Source organism: Mastomys coucha, unplaced genomic scaffold (assembly GCF_008632895.1).
Source record: "Mastomys coucha isolate ucsf_1 unplaced genomic scaffold, UCSF_Mcou_1 pScaffold15, whole genome shotgun sequence".
Taxonomy (NCBI): domain Eukaryota; kingdom Metazoa; phylum Chordata; class Mammalia; order Rodentia; family Muridae; genus Mastomys; species Mastomys coucha.
Window position 1 is genome coordinate 149,458,912 of NW_022196897.1, and position 15,142 is coordinate 149,474,053.

General features: G+C 47.8%; 1 protein-coding gene across 1 annotated transcript in view; it reads left to right on the forward strand.

The window, feature by feature from the left end:
- The first annotated feature begins 13,348 nt into the window (after window positions 1–13,348).
- The window catches only part of R3hdml (R3H domain containing like), a 9,275-nt gene continuing 7,481 nt past the window's right edge, over window positions 13,349–15,142 (forward strand). Inside the window, exon 1 of the mRNA XM_031373738.1 lies at window positions 13,349–13,779. Within this exon, the coding sequence (XP_031229598.1) occupies window positions 13,519–13,779 (261 nt within the window). The 5' untranslated portion in view covers window positions 13,349–13,518. The remainder of the gene's footprint in view (window positions 13,780–15,142) is intronic.

Below are 15,142 nucleotides of genomic sequence, written 5' to 3' on the forward strand. Positions count from 1 at the left end.
CAGCAACCACATGGCGGCTCACAACCACCCATAATGAGATCTGATGCCCTCTTCTGGTGTGTCTGAAGACAGCTACAGTGAACTACGCAGGAGCGAGCAGGGCCGGCAGAGGTCCTGAGTTCAATTCCCAGCAGCCACATACATGTTGGCTCATGGCCACCTGTACAGGTACAGTGTACACTCATACCCATAAAATAAATAAAATAAATCTTTAAAAAAAAGATAAATCTTTCTTTCCTTTTTTTTCCTAAGGTCTCATGTAGATCAAGATGGCTTGAATTCATTCATATATCTGAGAATGAGTTTGAACTCTAGATCCCCCTGCCTCTGCTTCCTGAATACTAGGATTCTATGTCAGTATGACAACACTTGGATCTTAAGCTATAATTTATAATTTATTTATCCCCATGTTTATTTTCTGTTTCCTCTACTTAAGATGCTAGATCCAGAGGGTACTCTGCTACATTCACTGGTGTAACCCAGTGTCTGGGACAGCACCTGGAGTTTACAAAGCAGTTAAACAAGTTGTGTTACTGAATAAATCAATGAATTGTTACTGTTGGTATGGGGTCTTGTTCATGCTCAGTAAATACTCTTCCCTGAGCTGTATCCCATGTATAGAATCATTACTAGAGCTAGAAAGACTAGCTCAGCAGTTTAGAGAACCGGCTGCTCTTTCGGAAGAATTGATCACAGGATCAATTCCCTGCAGCTTCACGACAGCTCATAACTCTCTGTAACTCCAGTCTAGGGGATCCAACGCCCTCTTCTGTCCTTATGAGCATCAGTCATGCATATGATATACAGGCATACATGGGGACCAAATGCCCCTATAGATGATAGATAGATAGATAGATAGATAGATAGATAGATAGATAGATAGATAGATAGACAGACAGACAGACAGACAGGTCTTCTTAAAGAATCATTACTAATACAGTGAGCAAAGGGAAATTATTTTTGAACTTTAAATAGATTCTTTATGGATAGAAAACAAATAACCCCAAATAACAGCTATGGGATAATTATGTCTTTCATCTCGAGGAGTACCCACCATTAGGAGTGGCTGTGGAAGCTGCTCTGCGGTCCCTAGAGTCTGGAAGATGCCGAGATGAAACGCTCGGTTTGGTGAGGTCAGCTTAGGCCCTGGAAGAGAGGGAAGGGCATGGCCAGTGGTCAGCCAGAGGAGCAGTGGGAAACAGTCATTCCTGGAAGAGTGACCAGCCCTGCCCTTTTGTTGGCTGGCGTCTATGAAATACTTCATTCAGATTGGGAGCGAGAGAGACAGGCAAGCATATTCTCCCCATAGGAGGCTCTCCTTGTCCACAGCAAGGATGTCCTGGCCAGCAAGATGGGCACTCACTCCTCGCACCAAGTCCTACTTTCTGAATTCTTTCTGCAAAGTCGCCCAAATACGGCTCTTTCTGACCCAAGGGAACAGCCAGCCGCTGCCTGAAGCATGGCAGCTGAGTAAAGCCGGTGTCTGCCAGAGGCCAGATCTCCTGCTTTCCTAGCTAGAGAGCTGCACATTCTGTGCCTCCAACACACACAAACTTAGGGACGGGGACAACAGGGCTGGCGCTAAGTGCACGACCCATCTTTGCTCATCAGCAGGCTGCAGGGAGAAGGACAGGGGTATTCTCACTCCCCCCAAGCTGCTTTGTGGACTACCCCAACCCCCGACCTCCTAGGGACAGGCCTCCTACAGACCTTAGACAGTCATTCAGGCAGCCAAGGGCCCAGACCTAGGAGGAGGTAGCTGGCCTGGCCTGCAAGAGGTTGGTAAAGATGAGAAAGAGATCAGCTTCCTGCCAGGATGGTGGCTCCCTGCAGAGTAAGGAGGCATTGGGGCTAGAGACAGGCTGGAGGCTTAGATGTTGTTCCTTCACCTGGGGTGGGTTAGAGTGGAGGTGTCATGTCGAGGTGTTAGAAAAACTACTCATTAAACTCCACACTGATATCTCAGACATCTTGTATGCTATTGTATCTCATTAAAACACATACATAAGCAATCAATAATGACCATAACAAAATAAGAAACTCTAGGTAGAAGAAAATGCCTGTTGCTAGGACTATGCCAGGCACTGGGCTCGGTGTTAAACTGTTCTAGATTGTTCTCTTTCCTGTAAGGATGCCTCTTCTCCCAGGCAGGTACTATTATGTTCCTTTCTACCAATGCAAACACAGAGGCACAGACAGGCTAAGAAATATAGCCAGCTAGCAGAGCTGGGAATCAAAGTTGAATCTGTATGCCCCACAGGCAAAGTTTACCAAAGTGACAGACGGCTAACAGTGTTGGGACATCGTATATTACACTGGGTTAAAACACAGATGTGAGTTCAAGTCTAGCTTGTATTCACTACCTGTCCTACCTCTGACAAGTTAATCTGTTTCTTTGTCTACTGTGTCACTTGGATAAGTATGTGAAATCTAATTTTGTTCAGAGCCAAGTATCTAGTAGGGGTACAATAAATGGTCACCTCCGAATAATGGTGGCCTTTGGGGGATGTTAGAAGCACTGGCAAGATAGAGAAGGTAGTATAAGCAACCCCATTTAACAGAAGGTCTGTGGTTCAGCTGTGCCTGGAGGATCCCACGGTTCCTGTGTCCTCTACTTCTCCCCACCGCCCTGATGAATTCTTAGGGTCCAGCTGGGAGGTGGCTGCGGGCCTTGCAGGAATGTGCGGCTTGGTGGCCAGGCAGGGGGCGCTGACGCCTGGGCTTTTCCGCTCCAACTGCTTGGGCTGGCGACACAGCACATTCCGCGGCCACACCTGGCCTGATTGATGCAGCTGTCCCATACCAGGGCAAGAATTTCCTAGTTCTGTGGCCGCCAGCCCCGAGGGCATGGCCTTGACCCTGAACTGCAGAGGCATGGCATAGCGGGACTATGGAGCATCCCTGGGGCTCCCGTCTGATGGCCACCTCGCCCTGCACAGCCACCAACCACCCACATCCAAGGCAGGGCTTAGCCCGCCTGCTCTGCTCTGCTATCTGGCTCCCCTCTCTGCCACCCCCAGAGCAGAGAGCGCGGCTCTCTGACTTAGCCTCTGCAAACACCAGGCTAATGTCCACTGTCTGTCTCTCAGGAGAGCTGCTCTTAAACAGGGACGTCTTCGGTCCCTTCTCCAGAAGGTTCTAGGAACTGTGGAAAATCAGACCGTTGGCGGTGGAGTAATAGTGTGCAAAGCGCCTTCCCAGCATGGCTCAGCGCTGGTCTTACCTCCACCTTCTAACCTCAACCTGGTGCTTAGTTGTGGTCTAGGGCTAAGCACAGAGATCTCCAGATGAACTCTGGCTTTTGGACACTCCACTCCCTCTCAGTCTCAGCATCACCAAGCACCTCCCTAGCCTAGCCTTAGGAGTGTTCCCGTAAGAACCCAGTTACTTTGAGGTGGTTCTTTTCTCCCTGCCTGAGTCCTGACTCTCCCCAGCTGAGCACAGCTCCTTAAGATTAATGAAGGATTTTGAAGTTTTTCTGGGCGGTGTGTTGGGGGAAGGTATTTATATGTGGTTAGGAAGTACACAGTAGGAGAGTGAAGAAGATGTCTCCCCATCCCCACACCCTCTCACTCAGTAGCCCTGGATAGCTGACAGCCTGCAACTCCACGTAGACTAAGCTGCCATCCAACTCGCAGAGATCGTCTTGCTTTTGATTCCCAAGGCTAGAATTAAAGGTCTGCACCACCATCTCTCCTTAAAAAAAAGAAAAAAAAATTTTTTTTTCTTTTTTTAGTGTTTTCAAGACAGGGTTTCTCTGTATAGCCCTGGCTGTCCTGGAACTCATTCTGTAGACCAGGCTGGCCTAGAACTCAGAAATCCATCTGCCTCTGCCTCCCAAGTGCTGGAATTAAAGGCAAGTGCCACTACTGTCCAACAAAGTTACACACATGTGCACATGGTGTGGTGTGGTGTGTGCGTGTGTATGAGTGTGTGTGTGTGTGTGTGTGTGTGTGTGTGTGTGTTCTCCTAGAGGTAGAGTGAGCTGAGAGCTGCCCCATGTGAATGCTTGTAACCAAATTCTGGTCTTCTACAAGAGCAGTAAATACTCTTAATTACTGAGTCATTTTTCAGCTCTAGTCTATGAACCTGGAATTTCCTAAGGGTTTTAAAAACTATTCTTATTGACAAAATATTTTTTTTTTACATTATTTACTGAAGGTAGGGCCACATACATGCACATATGTGGCCTGCATGTGGAGGTCAGAGGACAACCTTCAGCAGTCACTTCTCTCCTTCACGGCTTTCAAGGGTGGAACTCAGGTAGTCAGGCCTGCACAAGTGTCTTTGCCCACTGAGCCTTCTTGCTCATGCAAAGAGAGAATTCTTTTAAGCAGATTTTCAAAGCCCTATCTAGCCCTTAAAGCTGTATTGAGGTATAACAATTTAACCTAGTCTTACATACAACTATGTGAATCTTTCACATGCAGTCGACAGCACAGTTGCTACCCAGATCTTGACATAAATTACATACAGTTGTTGTACGAAGAGCTAGCAGAGGACTGAGGATGTAGGTCAGTGGTCCACCATTTTCCTAGCATGCGTGAAGCTCCAGGTCTGCTCTTCACCACTGTAAACAAACAAACAAACAAACTACATGAAAGGAATGGAGGGGTACACGTGGTACAGTCAGAAAGTGTCTGCCTGCCCCAAGCATGAAGACCTGAGATAGGACCTGTGGAGAAAGTTGGGCTGTGCTTGCCTATAACACTGTCCCTGGAGATGTAGAGGCAGGAAAATTCCTGGGACTTCCTGGCCGGCCAGTCTAGCTGAATGTAAGTTCCAGGTTCAATGAGATGAAATGGTTGAGCCAGGTAGGGTAGCTCAGGTGTTTACCCCCAGCATAGGGAATCAGAGGCAGGAGATCTCTTTGAGTTCAAGGCCAGCCTGGTCTACATAGTGAATTTCAGGACAGTCAGAGCTACGTAGTAAGACCCTGTCTCAAAAACAAACAAACAAAAAAGATGGAAAGAGATCAAGAAAGAAAGCCATCGTCAATCCCTGACTACACACACACACACACACACACACACACACACACACACATTACATTTACTTATTTACCGTGTGTGTGTGTGTGTGTGTGTGTGTGTGTGTGTGTGTGTGTGTGTGTATGTGTGTGTATGTGTGTGTGTTGGGGGTGGGGGCTGGTTAGGTCAGAAGATGACTTGCAGGAGCTAGTTTTCTCCTTCTATTATGGAGGTCCCAGGGAAGGGGGTCAAACTCAGGTTATTCAGCTTTTGGTGGCAAGCCCCTTTACCCACTTAGCCATCTCACAGGCCCCTCTTTTCCCTTTTTTTGAGATAGGATCTCACTAAGTTCAAGGCTAACCTTGAGAATATCAGCTCCCGGCCTGGCTCTCTGGAGTAGCTAGGGTTACTTTGGCCAGTGGGTCCAGCTTGGAAGCACCTATTTCTTGTTCCCATTTCACAGATGCGGAAAGAGTTCCAGAGAGGGCCTTGGAAATGCAGTGGGTTGTCATATGGAGCTCTAGATGCTGAAATGCTAGGCCTCACCTACTAGACCAGCCATTCTCAACGGCTTTGACAAACCTATAGCTTCAAAAAATAAATAAATAAAAATCCATCTACGTTACAATCCATAAGAATAGCAAAAATTACAGTTATGAAGTAGCAATGAAAATGATTTTAGGGTTGGGTCGCCTCGCCACAACATGGGGAGCTGTTGCAGCAGTAGGAACGTTGAGAACCACAGCTTTAGACCATTGAGCTTCCCTCTAAGAGGTCCACTGAGAAGGCGGTGCTGCCCCAGGTGCAGAGAGGGCAAAGGGCGGGGCTATGGGACCCATAGGATTTTAATTATATCTATTTATCTGCAAAGTCATCAGCTAATGTGAGCCTCTCCAGCCCCCTACCTAGGTCAGAGACGGTCACCAGTAACCTCTCCATTCTGCTGTTCTGGGGACACAGGCCTGGCTTCAGGTCAAATCTTGGTGTCCAGCTGTATTTGCTATGTGCTTCAGGCAGTTGCCTCCCTCTTTGAAGCTAGGTTTTCAACTGTTAAAAGAAGATTAACATTCCTGTACATAGCAAAGGCAGGAACAGGTGGGAAATGTGGCTGTCATTGTTGTTGTTCAGCTTTCTGAATTATAAAAATAACACAAATACAAAAAAGTTAAATACAGGCTGGGGAGGTAGCCCATTGGCTCGCCGGCAGAGTGCTTACCTAGCACGCTGTGCACAGAGCCTTGGGTTCCACCTCAGCACTGAGCACGCCTGGAGTGGTGGTTCAGAACAGAAGCAGAAGGATGAGAAGTCCAAGGACATGTTTAACTACAGACTGAGTTCATCGCAGCCTAAGCTACCCGAGACTGTGTCCAAGACAAAACATGAAATCTAACTGTGGGGAGTAGCAAAGGCGTACCTGTGTACCCGGCACCTTCCCTCCACCCTGACAGCCCAAGTGCATCCCTGGGACCTACACGGTGACTGGACACACACAAAATAAATAAATATAGAAGATGTTAAATCAATTGTGGAGCATGTGGCCTAAGGTGTTGTTGGGAGGTAAGCTGTTCTGTAACCATTAATTCTAGTCTACCCCCTTCAATGCTCCACCCCAAAACTTTTAGAATGTTTTCTATAATTGACATTATTATTATTTTTTTGGTATGCTTCTCTTTATACCTTTGTCACTTTTGGACATATCCCTAGTCAGTCGTGTGTCTTTTTTTGTTGTTTTTCAAACAAGGTCTCATGAAGCCCAGGCTGGCCTCAGAGTTTACTGTCATTGATGCTGCTCTTGAATTCTTGATCCCTCTGCCTCTCCCTGCAGAATACCAAGATTACAGGTACATGCACCAGCATGCCTGGGTGGGATGTATCATATCACCTTATCCATGTAAAAAAAAAAACTCTATAGTATTTATGACCTTAATTAAACTCTGTGAGTTACAACAAAACACATGGAAGTGGGAGGAAAGGGCTGGAAAGATGGCTCAGTGGTTAAGAGTATTGTCTGTTCTTCTAGGGTGTCTCAGCCCAGGTTGCCATTGCTGGGATGAAACACCATGACCAAAAGTAACCTGGAAAGGAAAAGGGTTTATTTGGCTTACGCTTCCATATCACACTCTTCATTATCAAAGAAAGTCAGGCTGGGAACGCATACTCCTTAGGAGCCTGGAGACAGGAGCTGATGCAGAATCCATGAACGGGTGCTGCTTACTGGCTTGCTTTCTTATAGAACCCAGGACCACCAGCCCCAGGTGGCATCATCCACAATGGGCTGGGTCTTCCCACATCAATCACTAATTAAGAAAATGCCCTACAGGCTTGCCTGAAGCCTGATCTTGTGGCAAGATTTCCTCAGATGCTCCCTCTCTGATGATACTAGCTTGTAACAAGTTGACATAGAACTAGCCAGCACACAGAGTAACTGGGTTCAATTCCCACAAGGTGGCTCACAATAACTCCAGTCCCAGGCATCTCCACACTCTCTTCTGATCCAAAGGGAAGACAGATATACCCACAGATAAAATTACACATAAAAAAAAAAACCAAAGAGTTTAAAGAATAGGGGAGAGACTTGTTGAGAGAAGGGGTTCAGTGGGAGTGGATGGGGATGAGAGAGGGTGATGGGGTAAAATGTCCAGAATACGTAATATGTGCATATGAAATTGTCAAAGAACAAAACCCTCAAGGCTGTGGGAGCCATGGAGCTGGTCGAGAGGTTACGAGCATTTGTAGCTTACAACATCTGTAACTCTTCTTCCCAGTGACCTCATACAAATAAAACTTTTGTTTTTAAAGATTCATTTATATATTTTATGTATCTGAGTATACACTATAGCTGTACAGATAGTTGTGAGCCTTCATATGGTTGTTGGGAGTTTACTTTTTTAGGACCTCTGCTAGCTCTGGTCAACCTGCTTGCTCTGGCCCAAAGATTTATTTATTATTATAAATAAGTACACTGTAGCTGTCTTCAGCCACCCCAGAAGAGGGCGCCAGATCTCATTACAGATGGTTGTGAACCACCATGTGGTTGCTGGGATTTGAACTCAGGACCTTTGGAAGAGCAGTCAGTGCTCTTATCCGTTGAGCCATCTCACCAGCCCCAAATAAAATTTTTTAATCTTTTTTTTTTTTTTTTTTTTTTTTTTTTTTTTTTGCTCAGAGTAGCAAACACAAAACAAAACAAAAACAAAAATAAAAAACCTGTGCGGAGACCAAAGCAGGAGGATAGCTACAATTTTGAGGCTAGTCTGGGATAAATAGCAAAATCCTGTTTCAAATGACAAACAAAACCCCTCAGCTTTTGTTTCTAATGGTTGCACTCCTATTGTTTGGAACTGGAGTGACAGATCCGAGCTATAATCCGAAGCCTGCTAGTTCCTGTAGATTGTTCTTGGACAAGCCATTCAACCTCTCTGGACCGCTTTTCTCAACTGGAAAATGGTCCAGAGGATCTCTAAGGGCCTCTCTGCCTTCCAGCAGCAGTCTCTGCCCAGCAGCAGTCTCCTGGTTCACACCTTTGTTTCAGTTACAGCTTGTTCTGGGGAGTGGGAGAGACCTATGCTAGAATCCTGTTTCCCAGGGGGCAAACTGCTTAGCCTCTCTGAACATCCACATTGTCAGCTGAAGAACAGGGGTGCTGATATCATGAAGACAGAATGGGGCTTGACAAGCCTGCAGGTGTAAAGCTCTTAGATCCTGCCATCCCCCACGTGCTCTGCAAAGGTTGACTGTTGATATCATTATTAGCTGTTATTAAATTGCTGTCGGCTTGTCTAGTGACAGGCATTTCAATGAGTGTCTTAAGAGACACTAACTCAGGCCGGCAAGATGGCTCAGAGGGTAGGCCTGACCACCTGAGTTGGTCTCTGGTACTCACATGGTAGAAGAGACTCCTATAGCTGGTTCTCTGACCATCGCAGGTGTGCTGTGATAAATGTAATTTAATCTCTTTTTTTGAGACAGAGTGTCACTCTGTTGATGATGGATATTCGATCATACTGTGAACCCTAAGATTGTGTTGTTTACTGGAAAAGCCTGTTTCTAGCTGTGGTGTGGTTCAGCCTTAGCACACACCTTTAATCCCAACCAATAAAGGTAAAGTTAGTTTGTAGAAGGAAATCACCCATGTTTGAAAGTGATGTCTAATTGAGTGGTAGACAAAGTGACAATCAGAGAAAGATTGACAGAATAGGATCTGCCCATTTCTCATGCAAACACACCGGAAAAATTGACTACATAAGAGAGCACTGTAAAAAAAAAAAGAGGAGAGAGAAGAGGCAGTTTTACTGGGAGAGTTTCACAGAGTCAGATGGAAGAGAGAACAAGCTAGACACAAGGGAAAACAGAAAGAGCCAGAGAATGAGAAGTAGCCAGAAGATTAGAACAGACTGCAAGAGTTAGTTTGAGGTCAAGCAGAGCAATTCAGGAGAGGCAAAGAGAGAGAAGCCAGATTAAATCAGTCAGCTTGGAGAGGTGTTTGAGCCAGAAGAGCGGAGTTGAATCTGCCAACCAGAGATCAGAAAGAACAAAAAAGGGTGAGCTTATTCAGCAGTAAGTCTCAGAGGCTGAAAACATTCTAGGCCTAGATTAGATTGTACAGAGGCTAGAAGCTTCCAGGGCTAGGCCTAGGTTAGCAGAAGGAGACAGTAAGCCTCAGAGATGACAATTATTACAGGAGAATAAAAAATATTGTTACATTCTGTAGCCCTAGCTGACCGGGAATTCACTCTGTAGCCCAGGATTGCCTTGAATTCAAAGCCTGCTTCTACCTCTTGGGTGCTGGAATTAAAGCTGGGTGCTACCATGCCTTAATTCTCTCTCTCTCTCTCTCTCTCTCTCTCTCTCTCTCTGTGTGTGTGTGTGTGTGTGTGTGTGTGTGTGTGTGTGGTTTATGTGTACATGTATTTGTGTGTGTGCGTGCAAAGCTCAGAGAAGCCAAGAGATCTCCCTGGAGCTGGAGCTACTCACTGTACATGCTGAGAACCAACCTCATCCTCTGGAAGAGTAGTGAGTGCTCTTACCCTCTGAGCCTGGCACTCTTAACCTCTGAACCCTCTCCCCAGCCCTGTGGTTCCCCTTTATAAATGAAGAAGCTGAGACGCAGAATGATTGAGTAGCTTGCAGGTAATCACACAGCTGGTAATCATTGGTGCTGGACCAGTAACCTAGGCTGTCTAGATTCAGCCTACCCTGTGACCCACCAAACTACATATCCTCAAGGACCAGTCTCTGGAAGAACTTCTCTTCATTTGCTCCATCCCAGCGAAGGCAAGAAGCAGGCAGTAGCTGAATCCAGCAGGAATAAAAGCCTTTGAAAGGAAATAGCCAAAAACTCCTATTTTGGACCATCCCTAATTATTTCCTGCCTTACCCTGTCTATTTTTTTCTTCCGAAAACCTGCCTCATGGAAACAGATCAGCCTTGTCTAGAGCAAAGAAGGCCTTAGAGCACCCATTTGTACAATAGATGCATCTCTGCCTCAAACATGCCCTGTGTACTGGAACCATTGATGCTAAGCTCTAAAGCAAGGATTGGGCACTTCCCACAGGAGTGGTCAAGGTTGGGCAGCCAGCGGGGTTTGGACATAACTTGTTAGTCCTCCATCCCCAAGAGCTAGGGCTGTTTGTGTCTGTTTTCTTGCCCTATGGTAGGAAGGCCCTGCTAAGGTCAGGGATCCCAGCCTCCCACAGTCTCCTTTGGTTTCCAGCGGGTCATTTAACTGAGCTGGGGATGCTGTGGCTGGGGACATTGCTACAGCAGGAGAGTGTATGCTTTGGCAGCAGTGTTGTCTGGGCTGTGGAGGAGCAGTCTGAGTGGCAGCCATGAGCTCAGATTTCAAGTGTCTGGAGGAGGGCCCGGTTCCAGTGGGCCAGCCGAATCCTTGGTTCCTGCACCACCAGCGGGGCAGGGATGCAACCTTGCCACTTCCCAACCTGCTTCAGCCTGGGGGGCTTCCTTAAAAACAAAACAAACAAACAAAACAAAACAAACAAACAAAAGTCCAAACCAAACCAAAACCCACTTCTTTTCTAGATTTTTATTATTTTATGTTTGTGTTTGCCTGCATGTATGTCTGTACATCCCATGTGTGCCTGGTGCCCTAAGGAGGTGGTGAGCCTCCATGTGGGTGCTGGGAATCGAACCCAAGTCCTTTATAACAACAAGCAGTCTTTTTTTTTTTTTTTTGGTTATTTTGAGACAGGGTTTCTCTGTGTAGCCCTGGCTGTCCTGGAACTCATTCTGTAGACCAGGCTGGCCTTGAACTCAGAAATCCACCTGCCTCTGCCTAACAACAAGCACTCTTAACCACTAAGCCAACTCTCCAGCCTAGCTGGGGGGTGCAGTTCATCCATTTTCCTTTTATACACTCTCTGTAAGTGTTACTCTCCTCATACGGAAGGAAGGCTGGTTATTTGTGCAGATTATGAGCAACCAAAGAGGAGGAAAATGAATGCCAAATCTATGACTTCAGCAACTCAGAGACCAGTGGGGATCGAAGCACATCCATCCATGTATGTATAGTCACATGTATGCTCATGCAGGCACCTGGATGTACATGCTATGGCACAGAAGCCCGCAAGACTTTGTATGTACAACTGGACACACAGGTGTAGACAGTTGAATAAGAGCATGTGTGAACATGCGTGCACACACCCATAGAAAACACACTGTGCGCCAGCTGCCACTGTAGCTCCACAAACAGTGACTCATTAGCTCTCAAGACAGTTTGACGGGGCAGGTGACGAGACAGGTGTCTCTAGTCTCTCATCTGTACCAGTGAGGATAAAACAGTTCAACAAGGGGCTGGAGAGATGGCTCAGTGGTTAAGAGCACTGACTGCTCTTCCAAAGGTCTTGAGTTCAACTCCCAGCAATTACATGGTGCTCACAGCTATCTGGGATGGGGTCCGATGCCCTCTTCTGGTGTGTCTGAAGATAGCTACAGTGTACTCATATGCATAAAATAAATAAATAAATCTTTAAAAAAAAAAACAGTCCAGCAGATCAACTGCTCGTGGGTAGAATGACGGGGTCTGAAGGGCTTTGCTGAACACACACGCCACCCTATTTGAGTGGGGTTCACCTCAGACATCTGTATTCTGTTTGAATGCAGAATAGAGCATCATTTGCTCATACTAACAGGATTCTGGGAAACAGACTTGGATTTGAAGCCAGGCTTTATTGAATGTGCCCCTTTCCCTTCACCTCTGAGGGGTGGGGTGGGGTTTAGAGTCTTCTTTTACAGTATGGTACAGAGAAGGGTTGTGGCACCTGCCTCTGAATGTTGGCTGAGCTTGTGTGTGTAAAGCTCTCATCCCAGGGTGTGGCACATATTAGATGCTCATACCTGGACCACTGTCATATCTGCCCATTCTGAGGCTAAGGGCTTCCTAGGGAGAAGTCAGAACTCTTTCCTGCTGTCTTATTCTACAAGGGTCTGGCAAGTAGAGGCATCTCCTGGGTCTGGAATCTCCCTGGGTGCATGGGCATCTCCTTCCAGGACCTCTACCCCATTACTCTATCCCCATCCAGCTGGCAGCTCAGCCACAGCCCCTGCACATTCCAGATGGTAAAGGGACCAGGAGGAGAGAGCTGAGAGGAGAGCCCACAGAAGAGGCGGGCGGAGTCTCGCTCTCTGAATGTGCTGGCTGGAGGAGGAGGGGGGCTGCTGGCTGGGACGTCAGAGGTCATCACTCCTGGGGACCTTAAAGTCGCTGCACTATCGGAGTATTTGCAGTGGTTCCCTGACTTCTCCACCACCTCCTGCCACCTCCTGGGGCCACCTGTTCTGGGTATGTGCCCCCAGGGAACCTGATGCCTGGTTTCCCCTAGCCTTCCTTTCCTGGCCTCCTCTCTCCTCTCCTCTCCTCTCCTCTCCTCTCCTCTCCTCTCCTCTCCTCTCCTCTCCTCTCCTCTCCTCTCCTCTCCTCTTCTCTCCTCTCCTCGATTCTATTTCTCTCTGCCTCTCTTATTTCCATCACCACAATTCTCTGTTCCTCCCTCCTTCCTGTTTCTTTCGCATCCCCCTTCTCTGTCTCCTTTTGCTTGCCTCTCCTTGTCTTTTTCTCTGACCCTTGATATCCTCTCTGCCTCTGTCATCTTTTGCCATCTGACCTTCTCATGTCACCCCGTCCATCCCGAGGCCGCTGCACTCAGAAAAGGGCCTGTCCTGCTTCTGTGGGCATCTACTGAGCCCAACATTCTGGGGTTGGTAAAGAGGGCGTTTGGCCAGAGGGGATGGCCGTCTGTCTCCTGGGCAGATTTGACAGAGCCCTGGCTTTGAGGTGGTGGCACCTTCCCATTCCAGAGCCCAGTCTGAATTAGCCACTGTCTGGGCACTTCTCATCACCTAACCCACTGAGTCCAGGGAGTAAGGAGTTGAGTATAGGGACGAGAGCTGGGTCAGAGGATCTCTGCCAAGTTCCCAAGGAGCATTCTCCAGACTGGCTCAGAGAGAGCTCTCAGGGTTTGGCCTTCTCATACCCACCTCTTCTAGGAAGCAGCTTTAACTGCACCAGACAGGTACAGCATCCTAGACAGCTATGCCTCTTCTGTCCAGCATCGTGGGCCTTGCAGGCCTTCTCCTTTGGATGGGTCACACAGTCGGGGCCTTACGGATGCTCAACACCACTGTGGTCCAGGGCCAACCCAAGAACATAGCTGTGTGGCCCCTGTCTGGCCTCGGGGTGCCCCGGCACCGCCGGAAGCGCCACATCTCTGCCCGGGACATGAGCGCCTTACTGGATTATCACAACCACATCCGGGCCAGTGTACACCCACCTGCTGCCAACATGGAGTATATGGTGAGTCCCAAGCTTTCCCTGTGCACCTTCCAGCCAAGAAACAGATTGCTCACTGTGGCCTGGACTCGTTGGTTTTGAAGAGCTAGACCATCTGCTTGTCTGTCTGGCCCAAGCAAAGGGTGAAAATGGGTGGTCCATTTTACAGATGGAGAAAGTAAGTTCCTTGCATAAATCCTCAGTGAATGGGGCTGGAGTAGAGAGGGTGGAGATAGAGGAATGCTATCTATAGAGGACCTTGGGGGCCTTCACAGAACCCTCTCCCTTCAACACTGCATTGTGTCTGTTTTCCAAGTGAAGGAATTGAGAGTCACAGGACAGGTTTGCCTAAGGTCACCCAGCCTGGATTGCAAGCCAGATCTGCCTGCTGCTAGGGCGTGAGTTACCAATAACACAATATGCAGTCCAAGGATTTTGTTCCACACTGGGGATTTGCAGGGGGTAGAGACAGGAGCTTTCCAGGCTATTGTCTCTTAGCAGAGGGGGTTGCTGGACACACCCAGACCATTCATCCTGTGGAAGACAGGCAGGCACCAGGGTATCTTGGACTGAGGAATGCCAGAAGCTGAATCTCAGTGCAGGCTGGGATGCCTTTTTCAAAGAGTCAGCCCTAGTGTCTCTCAGCTCAGTCTCCCAGAAGCCAAAACCCTCAGCATGGAGGAAAAATAGCCTCCTATCTCAGCTCCTCCCCAGGACCATTGTCTCCAAAGCCTAGAGAGATAGGCTACTGGCACACAGAGACTTCTTTAGGAAAAGAGATAGCTGATAGGCTCCCACCTGCCTAACAACTGGAAATGGGGCCCCTGTCAGTGTTCTCTTCTGTACTGCCTCCCACTTGGCGCCAGATGCAGCGCTAAGCCTTCTGGATACTTCAGAGAACAAGGTTTATTCCCTCAAGAACCCCACTGTTTGGGGGACGGGGGTAAGAGAAACTAAAGTCCACAACAAGATACAGAGCCCTAATATCACGTATCAGGAGGTAATTGTGAAGGGGCCAGACAGGAGCCAGATAGCAGGGAGCTGGGGGTTGGGGTGGGAGGCGTCATCTACTTGTTTGCTGATTTACTCATTCATTTATTAACGTTGAAACTACCACACAGAAGGCCCCCCCCAGTTCCCAAATGACACATTTAATTGAGCACCAGCAATATCGGTGGCACTAGCCCCGCCACCACAGGTGTTTACTTATTGCCTGTGGTATAGAACACAGGGATCGAGCTGGCTAGTCTCTCCAGGGATGCTGGGGAGGGTCACCAGTGTGGCAGCAAGCAGCAGGAGCAAGCAACAGGCAGCACAGGCAGCAGAGGCAGCAGCAGCAGCAGGCAGGCAGCAGGAGCAGGCAGCAGCAGCAGCAGGAGCAGCAGCA